Raw genomic sequence first — 13,187 nt, 5'->3', positions numbered from 1 at the left:
CGTAGGAGTTCACTGCCAAGGGGATTTATACCCATGTATTATGTTTCCAGCACTCACGTTTATGATGGATTTCTCTGAAAGACCAATGGAAGCGTCTATGGGCCTATACAGCAAAGCAAATATGACTATGACAAATGATTTGTTGATTTTTTTTGGACAGATATTGTAATTAGTGTTTGATTTGTCAGGCCTTGAATGATGAAATGCTATTTTCTTTGTTGTTGTTTTTTGAGCGGGGGGTACCCCATTATGCATTATTAGTCTGTAAGCATTGTGCAACTGAGGAAGGGATGCTGTCTAGAGAGCAGCAACTAATGATTATTGACAACTTGGATGAAAAATGGTGGAAAGGCAGAGTTGAGTTATTGAGTTAGTATAAAAAACAAGCACATTCCACAGCCTATACTCTGAGCTTGGCATTGAGGTGCAAATAGGATTCATCCTACCATGCGAAACCACAAGACACCAAGAACATAATAAGGCCTGTAAAAATAATGGTCCTTTAATAGGGATGGGACGTGTGGCTATAGTCATCTGGACGTAAGCAAGATAAGAAGTTAATGTGTAAATTTAGATCTGATAATGATAAACCTTGCATGTTCAAATCATGTACACCCTGTATGCATACCCATTACCCAATGTATGCCACTGATGGTTGCTTTTAATTATTAAATCATCATTTACATGTATACTGCCATAATCAAGGATTTTGTGTCTTTTGTCAATATCTTTAGGAATAACATTATTATATGAACCTTATATGCTGTATTCAGTAGAATGAAAAATTCTCCTTTGAAAATGTCAATCCTGGCCCAGGCCGTAGCGTAACGGTCTGGGCACCGGACTGGTGATCCAGTCGCGGTGTGCCGCGGGTTCGACTCCCGGACCCGACACGGCCTTTACTGCATGTCATCCCCCATCTCTCTCCCGTTTCCTGTCAGCCTACTGTCTGTCCCTTAAAAAATCAATAAAAGGCGTAAGCCGCAAAAAAAATATCTTAAAAAAAGAAAAAGAAAATGTCAATCCTGAGATTATAGATTCACACAAAAATATCACTTTATAGTTCATAAATGGAACTGAAATGCAGCTCTGACCCTAAAAATGGATCGCAGCAGATTGAAGAGAGGAAAGTGTCTCATTTGAGGAAAATAAAACATGGAAGTATCTCAGGACTGTCTCTCTCTGTGTGTGTGTGTGTGTGTGTGTGTGTGTGTGTGTGTGTGTGTGTGTGTGTGTGTGTGTGTGTGTGTGTGTGTGTGTGTGTGTGTGTGTGTGTGTGTGTGTGTGTGTGTGTGTGTGTGTGTGTGTGTGTGTGTGTGTGTGTGTGTGTGTGTGTGTGTGTGTGTGTGTGTGTGTGTGTGTGTGTGTGTGTGTGTGTGTGTGTGTGTGTGCGCGTGCATGCGTCGGTCGCAGTAAAATTATAATGAAAACGTATCTGTGGACATAAAGGAGCTGAAAATGAGATTTCTGAAGCAGAACCCACGAAACCCATCTGCCATTGATTTCCACACACTCCCACATAAGCACATAAACTCTGAAATGTTTAGGCAGCAACACAATTAACATGACAACATAAAGGTATGTTAAAAGTGCTTGTTTGGACTTTTAATGTTTTGTCTTATTCATGCTCCCCCATCATCAAGCCCCTACAAATCAACATGCCCCCCCCCCCCAAAAAAAATTCTGCAAAAAAGCAAAGATGTGCTCGTTGCTCTTTAACAAACTCTAGAAGACCATTTATTGGCCTGAAACTCAGGAATGATACATAAACTTTCCTTAATGATTACATCTGGTTTCAGTATTTATGATGTATTCTCTATTATTAAGGTTATTGTAGCGGTCAGTTTGTATTGGGGGTGGGGAGGGGGGCGGAGCAGGGGTTGTGAGATATGGCCAAAGCAGTTAGTTCATATTGTGTAGTCCTATTATAGCCAATGCACTAATGTCAAATTTCAGGACAATATCAGTTGCACTAATTTCTTAACAACTGCAAAATGAACAAACAAATGCAATGATAATAATAATAGATAAAGGCATTACATTTCTATTATTATCAAAACAATTACTTGAAAGGAAAGAAATTAAATTAAATTTACCTCTGGCTTGCAATTGCACTTTTTGTCTTTTAAGATGGAGTTGACAGCTCAGACCTCACACTCTATGGATCCTGATATAGTACACGTGCATGGCCTTGCCTCAGTCACCAGAGAATCCAAAGTCTCAGAGTTTGAATGGTAACTCAGGTAGTACTCTTGCAACTGCGAGTTAAGATCAAGTTCCTTCCGGGTCTTTTTCCTGCGCTTATGGTTGACCGAGTGCTGTTGCAGCTGCCTCATGGCATTGGGGTAGCGCCTCCACGAAGCATAAATAACAAGCAGGATCAATGAAAGTGACAGAAACAGGGCTACGCTGCCCGCAATGATTTTATGGAAGGCCATGTGCTCAAAGATCTCTGGGATAAATGGCGTGGATGTTTCTAGAGGGATAGGTTCTGTGGAGATCACGACCGTGGACTCTATTGCCTTCCTGTCCGTCACACTTGGAGGGAGTGGCGGTGTAGGGGTGAATCTATGTGTTGGTGTCTCAGGAGAGCCATGGCTTACAGCGTCTGGCGGAGGCGGGGGAGCTGTAATATTTGCTGACATCTGCGTAGCCAGAGCGGTGGTTGGGATCCCACTGGACACTGTTGAGTAGTTCCCCACGCACGTTGAGTAGTTCCTCACCACATCCACCACCCTGTCTCCCTGAACCAACTTGGGGCTGCTACATATCATGCTGATGTCCTTAGAGTCTTTGAAGGTTTTCAGCCAGGCCATGAGTGGGCATATGCCAGGGCTGCAATCCCAGGCATTACCTGCCAAGCTGATAGTTGTCAATGAGGTCCATGCCATGACAGCTTCCATAGGCACATTGCTGAGCTTGTTAGATTCAAGATTGAGTATTTGTAAACTCGGCATACACTGGAAAATGGCAGGATCCAAGATCTGGATTTCATTCCCTGAAAGATCTAATTTCTGAAGCTTCTGCCAGGTCCAAGGCAGGCCCTGATTGATGGCTCGTATGCGGTTCCACTGCAAGTAAAGGGCCTGAAGGTTAGTAAGGCGCGGGAAAAGAAAGAAATTAATCCTGGAAAATTGATTGTGCTCCAGATGCAGCTCTTTCAACTTGAACAGCCCTAAGAAGGTGGTGCGGGTGAGACTCCTCAAACGGTTATAACCCAAGTCTAAGAACTCCAGGCTGCGGCACTCCAGGAATGTACGGACAAGGATCTGTTTGAGACCGTTCGAGCGAAGGTGGAGGTTTTGAAGCTTGCGTAGGCCATAGAAATGACCTGGATGCAAGACCTGTAGCTGATTATATGACAGGTCAAGGTTGCGGAGGTTGGGAATGGCAACGAAAGTGTTGTTGTGCAGATGTGTGATCTTGTTAGAGCTCAGGATGAGCTCCTTGAGCCTCCGCACGCCATGGAACGCTAACGCATCAATAATACTGACGGAGTTGTGGTCCAGGTAGAGCCAAATGAGCTGGTTCAGGTGAGCGAACTGGTACGGCAACAAGACCAGCAGGTTGTTGTAGCGCAGCGACAGACCCTGACAGCCAGTGGATACGTTTCCCGGTATGTCTTGGAAGATGCCCGATTCGCAATAAACAATCTTCCCCTCACAACGGCAACTTACAGGGCACATCCTCTCTCCCTTGCTAAGCAGCAGCAGAGCACATGTCTGAAGGAGAAGACACAATAACCGCCAGTCCCACACCAGAGAACCTGTGGGGAAGAGTGAGAGAGAGGCAATGAAAAGGCATTGGACTCACTAAAAAAATATACAGGTGTATATAGTGTTTCATTAAAGTGTGTTGCATGAGAACCAGCTCTTGGTCACAGTCCATGAAGAATTGATGATGGAGAGTGAAGTTCTTGGTGCATTTGTCCAAGAAATTCACACTTTTGTGATTAATCGTAGCAACTATAACTTGAAATAAGCTGTAGGTTAATATTCTGAATAGTCCTCTAGACTTAAAAGTCTGTGAAAAAAGTAAATAAATAAATAATAATTAATCATGCAATTAATAAGAGCATGTAACCTTGTAATAACATAAATTGCTGATTAATGTATTGGAATATATTGGCTTACCCATCGTCACTGAAGGAAAGATCAATCCACAGAAATAAATATTAAGAATACATTAAACTCCTTCCATGAGAGCAAATTGCAGTTTAAACACCCCTTTTCCCCTTACAGTAAGCGTCACTATCCCTCAATTAGCAGAAAAGACAAGTTTGCAAAATACAGCTTAGCGTTCATAAAGGCTCTGATCTCTAAGCGATGCCACGCTGCATACTTGCTCCTTACTTGGAGCCACTGATAGTTCAGCCTGCTGCATGCGCAATAATCTGTTTGAGCGCGAATAGACCGCCCCACTCTTCATGCTCTCCCTCTGTCTGTTTCTCTCTCATACTCTCTCTCATACTGTCTGGCTCCCCATCTGCCTCACCACCCTCTCTCTCTCTCTCTCTCTCTCTCTCTCTCACGCACACACTTTCAGTTTTTGCTGATGCACAAATTGTTGCACGTTTAACAGTCCGTAATAGATGATTATAATGTCAGTTGTTGCTCATGTTAAACCTCAGTGCACATGAAGAGTGAAAAAGACAGACTATTATTCATACTGGGGACATACTGTACCGTTCATGCTTGATCTTGGCACTTGTCCATATTTGGGAGGGAATCCAATTTGTATAGTTGTAGCTTGTATTATTGTCATTGAGTGTTAGAATTTTAATAACCGTTCCATTAAACATCAACTTTATATAAAAATGTGAAATTTAATATAGCATAACGAATGGTGAAGTATACGTGTTATGGGTCACAGCCAGCATCCAATTTCAAATTGTCCATAATATTTGTCCATTGTCCATAATTATAGCTCCTTTATCTACAGAAGCAAGAAACGGACTTGAAATGGTTACCCTCTGAAACTTGAGTTAAAGTCACTAATCAGTAATCGTTAGCCTGGTTTCCAGCCTGATTCGCTCCATTCTGTGATTTGTTTTGTCACTGTGTAGCGAAGTGACAAAACAAATCACGGAACGCAGCGAATCAGCCTGGAAACCAGGCTAACTAATCGTATTAGATACATTAAATTGTGCTCTGTCCAAAAGTATTGTGACTCTAATTGGTCTAATTGGTCTGATAGTTCGAGAAATTAAACGTCACATTTAAAAACGTTATGAAGCTACACAATTGTTTAGTTTTTTCCTGTGTAGAACCCCTAATACACATCTATAGTTACCAATAAGCCTATTCATATCAATCAGAACCTTCTTTAAAATGTATAGTCTAACTCTTGGAGTTATCAATTGTGTTATAATCAAATGATTGACAATGGAACATTGAACCTGGGATCCATGGTCTATGGACTATTAAATGGAGTAGCGGCAGGGTCAAAAAGGTGCCTCTGCAATCATGAAAAAGGCTATTTCACTAGTGTATAAGGTATATAATTGAAATGTGTTTTAATCCTCCTAGCTTCCTATCATCACCTGGTACCTACAGTACTTAGGAATGTTCCTACTGTACCTGTTTTGTCAAAGCTTTTGACAAATTGAGACAACCTAGAAAGATAGAATCATGTAATGTCATTTGAACCAACCTTTTTGATTGTTAGCAAGCCATTTCTTATTTGCCATTTCAAGGCAAAATCTAGTAATTAGAAGGAGTAGTAGCAAAAAGTGTGTTTTGAAGAAAATGCAAAATGGTGTAAAATATTGTGAGGTGGAAATGACATGGCCTAAAGAGCCTATATGGGTTGTGTAAAACAATGTGACTATATGACCTACATATTATGGTTCAAGACAAGAATTGTATGCCAAAACATGAAGAGGCCTGTTATAGCGCCACCATGTGGCCGATTTGACAAATGTGGAGCAGAGTTTCTTCCTTGGCCTATTGGGAGTGTGCACTCAAAGTTTCACACCGATCGGTCCAATGATATAGCTGTTCACTAGTGTACGCGAGACTAGCTATTCACGGACACACTGACTAACAGACGGATGGCTGGACGGACAGATGTCTTAAAGAGAGACGCAAAAAAGGGGTAATCCGGTGATTTGATTAGCTAATATTGATGATGATGCCACGCAGCAGATAAACATTTCCGGCCTGTCTTCTCTCCCCTCGGTTCACTCAGCCTTGCACCACTAAACAAAGAAGTGACTTCCCCTCAAATATGTTAGTTTTACCAACATTGTTTGTGTGAAATAGTTTCTTTATGTGTATTCATTGAATTTATGAGAAACGCTACGCTATGGGTGTCCTGGGGGGCTGAGACTGGGGACAAGCACCTTGAGATTTACGAGAGAATTGCGGCGGCTGGCCGCAATTCAAATGTGCCATCCAAACTACTAGCCTAAAAAGGAAAGGAAAGGTACTATGTTTACCCAGGGTAACTGGACTAAGCTCAAGAACTTGTTTACAGCCAGGCTAGCCCCTAAAGCTGCCTAGTTGCTAGCGTCACGTGCAGTTCTTTTTTTAAATATATTCTTTATCCTGCAATTTTGTAACCCATTTTTCACCCCTGTGTCAACATCTAATGTGATCCTGGGCTCTACACACCCTCCACTAACCTAGTCCCCATATATGGGGGACAAGGGGCGTCACGTGCAGTTTCAGACTGTTTCAGGCAGTGAGACCACGTGATGCACAGTATCATAATTACATTTTTCGGGACGTGTCATTGGACCTTTAAGGGATATCCCACACAGCCAAGGAACCACTTCCTCACATTTCTGTCAAATCAAGGTATAGGCCTTCCTATGATAAAGTACCAAGATGCCATATTTAATCATAATAAATAAATAAAAATCGTCCAGTCTGTGGGATTTGATTAAATAATTAATAATTCCTAAAACATTTTTTTAATCTGTTCATTCGTTCAATAATTCATTGCACATTTTCGGATTCCGTTTTTAATTAATAGCCTTTAAAGGCATGGTTTTGGCACACAGGGGTTAACAGCTCCCAGTATCTGTGTTGAAAGTATACAATCCACAGATGACATACACATGAGCTTGATGCAAGGGAGATATAACTATTTTTGATATACCGGTAGTCATTTTTCACACTTCACATACTGTGAATGTATTTATCACAATTGAACATCAACAGTCTGGAGAGCATACAGTACAGTATGACTCTGTATTGTATTGGAGTTGAACTGAAATGGCCTGCATGGTAACAGCAACCCCTTGTGTATGCAAAGAGAAACGTACTATTACTTGACCATAAGAAGAAATTTCAAGAATTAAGTATAATCAGGGAGATTATAAATAAGCATCCAACATCTGTTTTTCCATTTCTATTTGATATGTACTGATGCAATTATATGAACATTTGCAGTGGATTACAGTGGTAATCTTATAATCACGCAAGGGTGCCTAAGATAAGTCATTGGCACTGTGAGAATAGCAAGCAAACCATAGCAAGTGGGAATTTAATGAGTGTGAAAATGACTCAGTGTCCTTATGGTGTACATTATCATATTTTGCTCTGAAAGAAAGAGACAAATGCTGTTGGAAGATTACAGTATTTCATACCTGGCTGTCCTCAGAGATAAAGAGTAATTAAAAATGTGATGATCTTATACAATGACATTATGTCTAATTAATAAATAAGGCTAAAATCATTCTGCAAAATATACTGTACTGTAGATATGTAGGAGTTTGTTTTAGACTGCAGATGGCACTTGTGTATCATTTTAAAATGTGGTACAGTTCGCAGGCATACAAAAATGAAACCTACAGTACAGTTAGTGAAGGAAGATTTTACCTCACCTATTTGCCAGTAATCTTATGCCAATACCGGGCAGATTATATCTGTACATCGTAGAGTATGAAGTGAAATGAAGTGTGTGTATGCCCTCCCATTATGCCATTCTATACAATACCAATGAATCATTTACAAATCCTATAGCCAGTGAAAAGTGGTGCACAAAAGTAGAAGTAGAAGTAGTGGATAATACCTCTTACAAATCACCTCTTTCATGTAGCCTACACACAACTTGCTTCATACTAAGATTTAAGGTTCATGTGGGGTTTGAAGATGTGAATTGCATCCTATTGATTTAAGCAAATGCTTACATCATGTTTGTTTCTAGTAAAAGAAAATGCCTACAGTATTTATTGTTTGCTTTCTTGATAATGCAATTTTGCCCTAAACTAAATTTACAATGTAATTATATTCTGTAGTCGGCCTATAATGGATTCAAACTCATTTGATTTTCATTCGCAGATATTTAATCAGAGATTTGACTTGAACACTGATTTTCAACAGTGCCATTTTTCAAATGTTGAATGGATTCAATCTGTTTTAATGATTAGCTGTTTACTGAGTAGAATAATTACTCAGTACTTAGAGGACCAGGCCTTATAACGTACCACAAATCAGATTTTCATTAAGTTCAGCTCAGACAGAGCTCTTGATGGGAGGAGTGATAATTACAACCAAGTCCTGATTACGCGAAATTATGTGTTTTGAGTTACGTGCAAATCAGAGCGATTTGAGAAGCAGTTTTGTTGTTTGTGAATTTAACCTTTTCTTGCAGCCACCAAGCTACTCAACAACAAATTAACAGATGAGATGATTAGGACGTTACTTTAAATTAATCTTCAGATGCAGTTCTCCAGAGGGAAAATAACGTTTTTTATTTTGTTTTAACCACTTTGTCATACAATGTTCAATGTGAAACTGTGTGGGCACACACTCCACAGCGGCCTGTTATAGCGCCACCAGGAGGCTGATTTTAGCAAAACACATTTTTTATATTACTCCTACAGATTTTGATCAAACATCAGGCAAATCTGTACACAGTATCTCTATAGTCTAGTCTATAGTCCACAGTATCTCTATCATGTGATCAATCCAATTCTTCATATTTCATCCTGATTGGCTAAGATTTGCATATACAGTTTGCAGGCGTGGCTCGTTTTGGCTCAAATCTTGTCGCAGTGTCTGAAGGGTGTGAAACTTTGCACATACAAATCAACTCATTGTGTCTGTGCAATAACTTCGTCAACATTTATCCCTCAAATTCTATAGATTCCACTCACCATTATAATGACTGAATTCTGAACCTTGCTGGGCCACAATAACCTACCTGACCTGGATATTTTCCATAATGGCCTTTTGTGGCCTCCCAAAGACATAAGCTGCCATGTAATCCTTTGATGAAAGCCCTGTGCCCTGTGGCATGAGACTGCAGGTGGAAAACATTAATCCAGCCAAATGTCAACATGTTTGACATTGCCTTTTTAGACCATCTAGATTCTAGAAGTCAAAGGTTTTCAAACTTTCTTCCAAAGAGTGTGAAAGAATACATAGGCTATTCAGTTGGTTAATGGACCACATTGGAGATATGTTCTGTTTTATTTGGCTCAGAATAATAATTTCTAGCAGGTGAGGTACCAATGAAAGCCAATGATTATCATTCCAATATCTACACTAACTGAACTCGAGTCATTTTGAGGATGAAGGTGAAGCCCTGAAACCACTTTCTGTGAGTTCTTGAACTCTAATTTGCAAACCAAGGGGTAGAGATGACAAAGAATGTGCACAAAATGGCACAGATGCTGAATGCAATTTTCCGATTGCTGTGAAACTTTGCATGCACTCCCACTAGGCCCAGGAAGAAGTGCCACCCTACTTTTTTCACATTCAAATTTATGGCGGTGCTATTAAAGGACCACTTCACCACTTTTCAACCTATCTTCATATAATAGGTCCTCACTAATAACCCATTCAGGCCTAAGGCCGATTCTAAAAACGCCTCTAAATCCTGACCTAAGGTTTCTGAAAAACTTCAAATATTGATATAGCAGAATATTTTTTTTTACATTTTTGAATACTGTACATACTGTACAGAACCCAAATATGGGTGCCCGGCCTGAGGGGGTAAGATACAAATAGGGGTTCCCGCCCAGAATGGGATAATCATGATAAAATGGCATGATTTCTTTCTACTCAGTCTGTTTCTCATAGGAGGGCTTATATGAAGATAGGTTGAAAAGTGGTGAAGTGGTCCTTTAAAGGCGGTTTCACATTTTGGCCTATAACTCTTGAACCGCAGGACGTACAACCAAAAATCACTTTTCCTTGCATCATGATGCCAACTGCGAGCATGGAATCTTGAGCGGGTTTGAGTAAATGGTGACAACTCCCACTCATGCGTCACGCCGCCAAGGACTCAAACCCGCTGAAGATTCCATGCTCGCGATGCAACTCCCTATACACCCATTCTGCCTGACAATGCGACTACGACTACTCCTATAGACTTTGTCCACAACTCACCCAAAGTGGTACACTTTGTACCACTGTACAATACACTGTATTGTATTCTCTGTAGACTTGTGGTCAAAATATATCTATTTTCTGATTCCATTGCAATTGGCTACGATTGGCTTCCTACGTTTTGCACAAAATGACACAAATCTTAAACACTCACTCGAACCTTTGGACACAAATACTAGGCAGAGGTAGAACTGCCACCCTTCAAATCAGCCTTATGGTGTTGCTATAACAGGGTACAACACAGCTCTGGGTAGGCAACCCGGCCTTGAGGAGCACACTTTTCAAGTATTTTATTGTTGTCATCACTGGGGAACATGGCCCACCAACATTGTTTTATTGTTGTCATCACTGGGGAACATGGCCCACCAACATTGTGTGTACCTGTCTGTATGAGTGGCAAATAAATCCCTCTTGATTCTATCATAAGCACACGTACAGTATTATTGCATGTGTAATTCTGTGTAATTAAATTAACACATTTGTAAATTGGGGTCTGCCATGCTTTCAAGTAAACAGTACATGTTTTGTAGTTGCCATAATTATTTTACAATTCCACACTCTTAAGCCCTAACCACACCAAAGGGTCAAGACTGTTTTAGCATTGTCCCTGTGGTGTGATATGTCTTGTTGCACGTTGACCCACGTTGACCCTAGTGATTCAATTCAACGCATGGAATTCAATGGCCCACACAACACCAAAGGGTCGAGGCAGTTTTAGTGTTAACTCCTTGCAACTGTTTGGACCCAAGGAGTTGCATGGTGACCCTTTGGTGTGTTTAGGGCTTTACAGTTGGATCAGATGCATCGAAAATAACCAGGTCAATACAAAAACTGCTACTTTGAGGACGAAAACGAAAAGCACTAGACTTGTTTACATCAGGGTCCTCCATTTTCAATTCATCAGAACATTTAAAGACGTACAGATATACACAGGAAATCATCATATAAATAAAGTAAAAACTGGAAAAACATGTACTGTATGGTGAAAAGAGGGGTTGGACAGCCATCCGTAGGTGCTCTTTGAGAGCGGTTTTGAAGCAGGCAAGGGATTCACATTTCTTAGTGGCTGTTGAGGGCGTTCCACATTTTAGTGCATAGGAGCGAAATTAATTTAATCCCTTGTTTGAGCCGAATCTGGGTTGGATGTGGTTTGTTGAACTCCCTCTGGTGTTGTGAGAGTGGACTTCGTTGGCATTAAGGAAGTATTTAGACAGGTACATGCGGTCCTGCTCTGTAATTCAGGAGTTCAGTTAGTCACCGTCCTGACAGTCATTAAAGTTTCATGGGAAACAATTTGGTGTCTTGATCGTAGTGATGTGAGGTTTAGGAAGGCAGTGTATCTTTTAATGTTTAAGCCAGAGGAAACAGGAGTTCAGGCTGTATCTGTAAGGTTTGATAACTGGTCAGTCGCATTAAAAAAGGTATTTGTAGTGATCCCCGACCCCGAGGGGAAATTACTTCTCTACACTGACCCCCATCTAAATGATACATATATAAGGCATAAAACATGTTAAAACATACAGGTTTAGGTGTGTTGAGCCGAGTCAAGTTTATATATCTCGCAGGGATGTGATAGAAATAACATTGTCCACAGTCCATGTATAAATAGGCTACTAACCTACTGTACATACTGTGTATGTATTCCATGCATATCAGTTACAAGAAATACCCAAAGAAAGATTGAGCATCATGGAAAGTGGGTCATGGGAGATTTCTTCAATGATGTAAATCAGAATCCACGCAAAAGCCACAGGGAATTACACTAAACTTAGCATGGTGTGATAATACAACAGAAGCTTTGTGTGATTTTCTTTTTTAAAGAATAGGATTACAGTAAGATGTATCTGATTTCACTCCATGAGACTCCCTGGCAAATTCTTCCCATAGATTATTCATAGATTTGCAGATAAAATCTGACATGGCTCTGACTGGTTGATGTGAAATGAGAAAATGTGCTTAACTCATGCAGTCATGTCATTTCCAAGGAACAATATTTCTCTCCAGAAGTCCAAGTAGGGTTTAGAGCAGTGGTTTTCAACCCTTTTCATATCAAGGTTCATTATTTATTCGGCATTTAAGCCACAGACCACCATTTGATGAGATTTAGCCTCTCAGACCCAAATCTAGAGAATATTTTGGATAAGATTTTGTCCACAATTCCATGTTGTATTGATGTTGGTACCATTAGGAGAGATCAAGGAATGCAGATGTTTAACAGTAATTTAACTATAACCACCCGTACGGGTCAATTTGGTTTCATTTTATGCTCTCAAGAGTTGAAGGGTCCATTTGGTTACCAACATTTAGCTGGGGACCACCTGGAACCTCCTCAAGGACCACTGGTTGAAAACCACTGGTTTAGAGGATTAAAGCTTCATCAACAGTATAGCCTTAGGAACCTATATCCCATATAGTCACAATATAACATATATAACAAAATACATACATAAATTGATGCACCTGGGACGTATCCTCAGTGATGTATCCCAAGGTCATCTGGGTTTCGGGTCTCGCAACATCATACCCCTCACTCAGGTGACCCAGCCGGGAGTGATCAAGTCCCGACTTACGTCCCAGTAGCTACCCTCGATAAGTCCCATTAGGGAAAAACCAGGGCCACACAATCCGTTCCTCCTGAACTACTCTGCCGGGACTGGGAGGTACCATTCTGGCACATGGAAGGACTAGGCTCTGTGGGTTGACACCTGTCCGGGCCCCTCCTACGTCTCACCAGGTCAGGCCCTGTGCGTTGCACCAGACTCCCAGCACCAGGCACTTTAATCAGGAATGGTGGATTCTCAAGCCGCAACGGTTCCGCAGGCTCCACCTTGCCTTTGGTGGTGC

The 13,187-nt window shown here is 40.9% G+C and overlaps 1 protein-coding gene across 1 annotated transcript; it reads right to left on the bottom strand.

Moving 5' to 3' along the window:
* Window positions 1-2,144: 2,144 nt before the first annotated feature.
* lrrtm4l2 (leucine rich repeat transmembrane neuronal 4 like 2) lies at window positions 2,145-4,369 on the bottom strand (the record flags this gene model as incomplete). Its single annotated transcript, XM_083783226.1, has 2 exons — window positions 4,134-4,369; window positions 2,145-3,766 (listed from the first exon to the last, which is right to left on the bottom strand). The coding sequence occupies exons 1-2, from the start codon at window positions 4,135-4,137 to the stop codon at window positions 2,145-2,147; spliced, it is 1,626 nt and encodes a 541-aa protein (XP_083639352.1). The 5' UTR covers window positions 4,138-4,369.
* Between the last annotated feature and the right edge of the window lie 8,818 nt (window positions 4,370-13,187).

This window comes from Protomyctophum parallelum (genome assembly GCF_964188405.1).
Source record: "Protomyctophum parallelum genome assembly, chromosome: 15".
NCBI lineage: Eukaryota > Metazoa > Chordata > Actinopteri > Myctophiformes > Myctophidae > Protomyctophum > Protomyctophum parallelum.
Note: the sequence above shows the minus strand (reverse complement) of the source record. Positions and strands in the feature narration are given on the sequence as shown.